Here is a 7,302-nt window from a genome sequence, read left to right on the forward strand (position 1 = left end):
CCCAGGGAATGGTTTGGGGGTCGGGGATGGACATATTCACGTCAAGGTCACCTGCACCCCGATGGCCTAGCCCATGTCTGGGTATCAGGCTGTGCTTGACCATCCAGTCCACACAAGGACGGAACTGACCCCCTTTTAGGACTGGGGTCCCNAGAAGACCTTGCAATTAAGCCCGGAGAGGCAGCAAACCCAAGTTTTGTAAGTTTCACGTACAGAAAACTGTACGTGAAGAACAAAGAAATCTTACCAAAAAAAAAAATAGAGGAAGACACAAAGAGGTGCAGTGTGGATCATGTACAGACCGTTACAAGCAGACCCTGAAATAAGTTAGTTATAGGGCACAAGGCGATACAAGTAATGTCACCTCCTTCAAAACAAATTTTATTATTTTCGCAAGTCTAGAAGTTCGGTCTTATGCTCCAAGGCCGGCGTTTAAAGCAGTTGCGCGTCTGCAACCCATCGTTAGTGGTTGATAAACAAGATTCGCTGTCACGGGGTCTTTGCAGTCCGAAGTCACCCATTCTCCCTAAAATCTGCAGTCCCCGACTCGCGCTCGCGCCCGGCCCCCTGCAGCGGGCGCGCGCGCGCGCCCCCGTGCTCGGCGTGCAACGACTGCGCATGCTCCACCCCCATCCCTGCGCCCCGCGCGCCCTTAATGGGCGCACACTGCGCATGCTCGACCGACAGGCCTCCGCCCCACCCACCCCGGCGAGCCAGCACCGCGCATGCTCGCACGCCCCAGGCCCCTACTGTCGCGTCTCGGGCGTGGGCCGCGCCCCGAAAAAGCCTAAAAGCAGAACAACTCGCGTGGGGCGGCTGCCGTCCCCCGTCCCCGCCTTCACCGCGGGTCCCGAAACGCCCCCCGGCCCCACCCAGGATCTCGGAGCGAAGCCCCGGCAGCTCGCCGCCACCGAACGCGGGAGGCGTGCGTGCCGACGTCGGGCGCCGTGATGGCGTCACGCGCCTCGGTGACGCGCCACGTAGGCGACCGTGTTTGGGAGCGCGGCCGGCGCGCCTGTTTTGAAGCTGCGTCGAGCGGCGGTCGGCTTCGCCCGCGTCCGCCAGGCCCTGCGAGTGCGCGCAGCCCGAGGCGAGGGCGCCGCTCCTCCTCCCCGGACCCGGGGCCCCGCCGGCAGGGCGCCGCCTGCACCCGCGACCTCGGGGCCGCACCCCGCACCGCCCGGGCCCGCCGAGGNGGATCCGCCGGGCTGATGCTGGCTTAGACCCCAGGAAAGCGGATGTCGGGTGGTCAGTGCCCCTGTGAGCGCCCGCTGGGGTGTCCCGTGCTCTGCGCGCCTCCCTCCCGCCGTCCCCCTCGGCCCTGTCGCTTCATGTCAGGGTTGTTTTCCGGGGGCTGCTCATCTTACAAAACTCACTGTGTGGGAACAAACTCTGTGAATTCCTTTCACAGGCAGTCGTTTCACGTCACAGAAAATGTGTTTCGACAGCGTTTCTCAGCGAGACAGTGTGTGCCGTGGAGAGTGAGGGCTCCCTGAGGGGCAGGGGTGAACCAGAGCCTTTGTTGTGGGGCGTTGGGGCAGCGGAGACCGGCCTGGCCTGTTTCCCCCCAGACGTTTGCGTGTGCAGCGCAGTCGGGACGTGGCCTTGGGTGGGTTGCGACTCGGGGCAGAGTGGGGGCAGAGTGGGGGCAGCGGGAGATTGGGGAGCCTGGAGCCTGCGGGAGACGGTGGGGATGGGGCCTCAGGCGTGACAGGTGCTCTGCCTGCCACCAGGTGTGTGTGCTGGGCTGGCCCCGGGGCTCTGCCCACTCCCGTGTCTGCCCGCCCTGCCTGGGGACCCTGGGGCCTGCGCACGCTCAGCCCCCAAGACTGTCATGTCCGCGCTGCAGTGTCCCTCAGACCTTGTCCGGCCCCCATGGCTGTGCTGCTGCCCGAGCCGGTCCCGGCCTTCCCGCCCCCGGGAGCGAGTCTCCCGCTGCGCACACTGCACAGAGCCTCCGCTTGTCCTCTCCACGTTGTCATCTTGCGCGGGTCCAGCCTCCTGTGGGGCCCTCTGGTGACACAGGACCCCGGGGCGCCATCCGCCGTGACTGTCCTGGACGTCGACATGACCTGTCCTGCACGTGGTGACAGCTCACCGCGCCATGCAGGGGGGCCTGACACGCCCCGGTCCAAGCCCCTGGGACCCCAGCATGTCACTGCCGGAGGCTGCGGACGCAGGTGCCCGTCCCGCACCACTCTGTGTCGGCTGCACCGCGGGGGCCAAAGACCCCACGGGGACAGGCTTCACGCGGGGCTTGTCTGCACCCAGGGCACAGACTCTGTGAAGACACGGTGCTGGGTTCAACGCAGGCGTTGTGGCTGGCGGAGCTGGGGTGCAGCCCTGCGTGTGTGCCGGGAGGCCCGGGCACAGCTGGACTCCGGGACCGGGGTGGCGGCGCCTGCCACAGACAGAGCTGCGTGCGAGGCAGGCGTCGTCGCCATCATTGGTCTGGTGATGCGCCTCGTGAGGCAGCACGGCTGTGTGTGTGGGTGCGTGAGCAGCTGGGGGCAGCGCGTCCAAAACCAGCCGCCTCGTGTCTCNCTGCTGACCTCAAGTGGGGGCTGCCCCGCCCCCTGGGGACACCTTTGGATGTCACGGCTGGGGACGCGCTCCTGGCATCTGGTGGCTGGAGACCAGGGACGCTGCTCAGTGTCTTACAGGGCTCAGGACGCCCCACATCAGAGTCCTCAGCCCCCAGTGTCGCTGCTGTGACGGGGAGAACGCAGACCCTCCAGGCCCTGCCTCTGTGTGTTTCTGTGTGAGCGCCGCGGTCTCGCCCTTGGGGGCTGTGTCTCTGTCCTTGTTGACGGGCCAGCCTGCCCTAGCTGTGCTGTAGGTTGGGTGTTCAGGATGCAGTCTCTGTGTTCTCAGAGAAAGCGGGTGCCCACAGTAAGCCGTGGAACTGCACACACGTTCCGAGGGCGTACGTTGTGCTGTCCACAAATTCTTATCCTACAGCGGCTGTTGGGGCAAACGCCCGTGTAGAGGACAGAAGCACAGATACTTGGGGACCCCCGAGTGGCAGTGTCCTGGGCAGGAGAGGAGCTGGGAGCGCGGCTGAGACTGGCTGTCATCTCAGGAAGAGCGCAGCCCGCCGACTCCGTCCCCAGCAGGGTTACACCGGCTGCTTCTCCGCGGGAGGACTCTGGGCCTGGGAGCAGCACCTGCGGGCCCCCGGCTGCCTCCCCGGGCTGCACCCACCATCGTCCTAGCCCTGGCCTCCTGGACCACGCGCTTCAGGCTGTCTGCACTGCACACCTGGCTCTGGGGGGACGAGGGGGCCTTCCCTGCCCCCGCGTGCGGTGGGCGCCTGTTAACACCCCCGGGAGGGACGGTGAGCCACCTTGTAAGGCCAAGTTGGAAGGGACAGCGAGGAACCGTGGGGGGCAGACCCCAAGGGAGGAGGACAGCCACCAGGGGAGAGGGGGTGCTGGGGGCTGGGAGGGACTCGGGACACCCGGCAGGTGGCACCAGGACCCAGCGGGGCCACCTGGGTGGGGACACAAAGGCAATGTGTAGGGGGCCCCGCGAGGAGGGGTCTCGGGTCCATGAGGACAGCGGGGTGGCTGCTGTTCCCCCACTTTCAGGGGTGACGGTAACTGACGGGGGCCCCTCATTCAGCCCTACCCGAGGACCCTGACGCTTCCACAGCCAAGGCCCTGGGAGGAGACCCTGGGGTGACGTGGCCCTGGGCTCTCCAGCCACCAACACCCACGGAACGTGCCGCCCCGAGACATTCGTCTCCTCCTCAGCTTTGAGAGGTGTCGCTGCTGTCACCTGTTGGGGGCCATGCACCTCAGTGCCCTGTGCAGTGAGGAAGGGAACAGCCCCCAGCAGAGACCCTGTCGTTGCGCTGGCGGTGGAAACGGCAGCTTGTTTGAGTTTCCCGCAGGGTCCGGGAGACGAAGGGCTGTGCTCACAGCTCCCGATCCCGTCTGCAGCCACCGCGGTCCCGGCACAGCCGGTGTCATCTGGCGTTTGCAGCTCCCGCAGACGGTCACCGCTGCCAGCAGCGGCACGGTGCAGGTTACAGACGGAAAGCCCCCGGCTTCCCGCGCAGTTGCCTATCCTCCCTCTTCCGTCACGTGGGGGAGGCCCACATGCCTGGCCCGCTGACGCGTCCTGGGCCTCTTCCCAGTGCCGACGTATCATGAATAAGCCCGCTGACGACACTCGCTTGTAAGCCTGCGTGTGGACACGTGTCCCCATTTCTCTTCAGGAGACAAGGAAAGTGGAATTGCTGGGGTGTGTGGTAAACGTGCATTTAATTTGTTAAGAAGCTGTCAGTCTTCCAAGGTGGCCGTGCCCACGAGCCACGCGTGAGGGTNCGGCCACCCCTGGTCACCCCCACCTCCTGCAGGGCCCTCCTCAAGGTCACCTCCTCCCCCAGGCCCCCTCCTATGTGCTTGTGATTCCTGTAACGAAGTACCACAGACCAAAGGGGCTTAAACCACGGACTCGTGCTCCCAGCTCTGGAGGCCAGGAGTCTGAGGTCAAACTGTCCCAGGGCCGCGCTCCCTCCAGAGGCCCCAGGGGACGGTCCCTCCTGCCCCGTCCAGCTCTTGGGGGCTCCAGGCGGCCCCGGGCGGGTGGCCGCCTCCCTCCCATCTCTGCCTCCGTCTCCACGTGGCGTCCCCTCTGTGTCTGTGTCCCTCCTCTTCTGTCCCCGATAAGGACACTGTCGTTGGGGTCAGGGCTCCCCGACCCAGGACGCCCTCCTCTCAGATCCCTCACTCAGTCCCATCCGCACAGACCCCGTTTCCACATAGGACCGTTCCCAGGTTCTGTGGGTGTCCACTGTTTTGGGGGGATGCTGTCCGCCCCTGTACTGGGTCCTGGAACCCTGTCCCTTCAGCGCTCTGCCTGTTGTCGTTCTACCTGTCACTGTCTGACATGATGTGTGTTTTGCAGGTTTATTTTCTTGTCCCGCCGCCCTGACCGAATATGAGCTCCGTGACGGCAGCTGTTACCTGTGTGCCCGGCTGCCTCCTGGCGCGGGGACACCAAGGGCCGCTCCTCATGCCGCTCGTTGACCGAATGCCCGTGAAGGGTGCCGGCCACGTGCCCGGGAGGGTCCTAGCACCTCTGAAGGGCCTCAGGCAGCCATGGGTCTTTCTGTCCCTGTCTAGAACCTTGCGCCATAGCGTCTACTTCAGCAGCGTGTGTAAGATGCCTCCTGACGTGTGACGTGGTCCCTGGTTGCATGTCACTGCCGAGTGGGACTCCACGGTATGTGTGTGTCGCAGCAATGTCGGTGGCATCGGGGTTGTTTCTGCTCTCTGCTTATGTGACAGGCTGCCGAGGACACGCTCGTGCAGGTCCTCATGTGTAGGCCTGCATATAGGTCCGTGCGTGTAGCTCCGTGCGTGTCCACGCATGCACAGACATTTCATCGCTCTTGGACTTGGATAGACACCTAGGAGAGCAGTTGCTGAGCTGTACGATCTTTTTAACTGAAACAAGACAAAAGCGGAAACACCTTGCAGAGCCCCGTACCGTCCAGAGTGGATGTGTGTGTGCCCCCCAACAGCTGTGCTGGGGACCTCGCCCTGCCCCCGCAGCTGCCCTGTGTCCTCAGGCTTTAAATCAGGCGCTCTGGCCAGTGTGTCCTGTCTCGGGGGGCCCAGTTGACTTCCCGGATTTTCAGCACCCTCAGGCGTGTCTTCACCTGCCTGGCCGCCTTTGTGAGGCGTCTGCTCAAGTCTTGGCCCCTTTTAAGATGGAATTGTCTTTTCCTTAGTGAGGTCTGAGAGCTCTGCACACACGTCATCTGGGTGCAAGTCTTGTATAAGGTGTGTGTTTTGCACACACCTGTCTTCAGTCAGGATTTGTTTTCTCATCTTCCTGAACAGTGTCTTTCGGTGAATCAAAGTTAAGTCTTTGAATTTTGTTGTTTTCTGGTTCTTGTTTTTTCTACCCTGTCTACAAAATGTTTGCCTATCCCGTGGTCTTAAAGATTTTCTGCTGTCAGACTTCTAAAAGATTGAAGGTTTTCNGAACTCAGCATGACAGGGAGCTGGACCTGCTGGCTGCACGTGGCCGCTGGGCCTGACACGAGGTAGACACTGGATGATAAACCTGGGGGCCGAGGTGGGGGTGGGGGGGACAGGAGGAGGACACGAGGCCGTCCTCTCAGGTGGTGTCACTAAGATGAGTGCGGGTGCCCAGGGGCTCAGAGGGGAGAGGCTTCCTGGGGCAGGATGCAGCAGGCGCCGCCCAGGGGCTGGGGGCAGTGGGTGAGCCGGCCCCGTACAGCCCCGGGGGCTGGGACCCCACATGGAGTCCTGGCACTTGGGCTGTTGGGGGCACCCAGCGACGCGCTGCCCAGAGGGCTCCCTGGCCACCCCAGGGCCGTCGTTCCCCTTGGGAGGCCAGACAGCCCCGAGAGTGTCCTCTGAGCTGGCCCGTCGCCCCGGACGTAATCCCCACTTGATACTCGTGTTTCTGCCCCAACACGGGGCAGTCCCGGTGTCCTTGGCGCCCAGAGCGGAGCCCCACACGCAGACTGCGTGTCCAGCCTGAGAGGCCTCTGGCCGGGGCAGGCGTGGGGGTCCCTGTTCCGTATCCCCCAGGACTTTTGTTTCACTTCAGCGGGTGCGGGCTGGGCCCCGAGGTGCTGCTCTGCGGCCGTGTGTGTGCTAACTCAGCTCCGTGTTGCTTCTGAGAGCTTCTTCCGGAAAGCGGCTCACACTCACGAGGCCGGACCTCGGGGGGCTTTGTGCCAGCCGTGCCCGACGTGGGCCTGGGTGCGGCGGCCCCCACAGCCCTTTCCTTCCTGGTGGGGAGGGCGGGCGCGGCCGGGGGCGCTCATCCGCATTTCTGTCCTGGCCCGCCTGCTTCCATCCGCCCCGTGGGGCTGCGTGGCCGTCACTGGGTCGCATTCCTGTGACCTGCGCTGCGCTGGGGCGGCTCCAACGCCATAAAACCCCGAGCGACCCCCTCCCCGGCTTCTGAAAGGAAGGCAGGACGGTCCTGCGGCCGGTTCAGCACATCTCCTCGCCCTGCAAGCGGCGGGCCGGGGCGGGGCGCAGACCCTCGCTGTGGAGTTTTCAGGGAACAGCTGCTCTGCCCTCCTCTGGGCCCCGGGCCCAGCGCAGCCCGCGGTGACAGGTCCCGCCCGCGCCGCGCAGACCGCGCTTCCCGGAGCGCGCCTTTGTCCCCTCCCTCCGGGGACCTGGCAGGCGGCACAGCCCCCGGGTCACTCCTTGCCCGCCGCTCACGCGCGCTGCCCGGCGGCCCGAGCGCTGAGCTGCCTCCACAGCGAGAGCCGCCCCGGGAGCCGCGGCCGGCGGTGCCCCC

The 7,302-nt window shown here is 64.8% G+C and overlaps 1 protein-coding gene across 1 annotated transcript in view; it reads left to right on the forward strand.

The window, feature by feature from the left end:
- The first annotated feature begins 1,640 nt into the window (after positions 1 to 1,640).
- The window catches only part of LOC109375573 (uncharacterized), a 7,184-nt gene continuing 1,522 nt past the window's right edge, over positions 1,641 to 7,302 (forward strand). Inside the window, exon 1 of the mRNA XM_019631011.1 lies at positions 1,641 to 2,492. Coding sequence (XP_019486556.1) covers positions 1,876 to 2,492 — 617 coding nt within the window. The 5' untranslated portion in view covers positions 1,641 to 1,875. The remainder of the gene's footprint in view (positions 2,493 to 7,302) is intronic.

This window comes from Hipposideros armiger, unplaced genomic scaffold, assembly GCF_001890085.2.
Source record: "Hipposideros armiger isolate ML-2016 unplaced genomic scaffold, ASM189008v1 scaffold_970, whole genome shotgun sequence".
NCBI classification, from domain to species: Eukaryota; Metazoa; Chordata; class Mammalia; order Chiroptera; family Hipposideridae; genus Hipposideros; species Hipposideros armiger.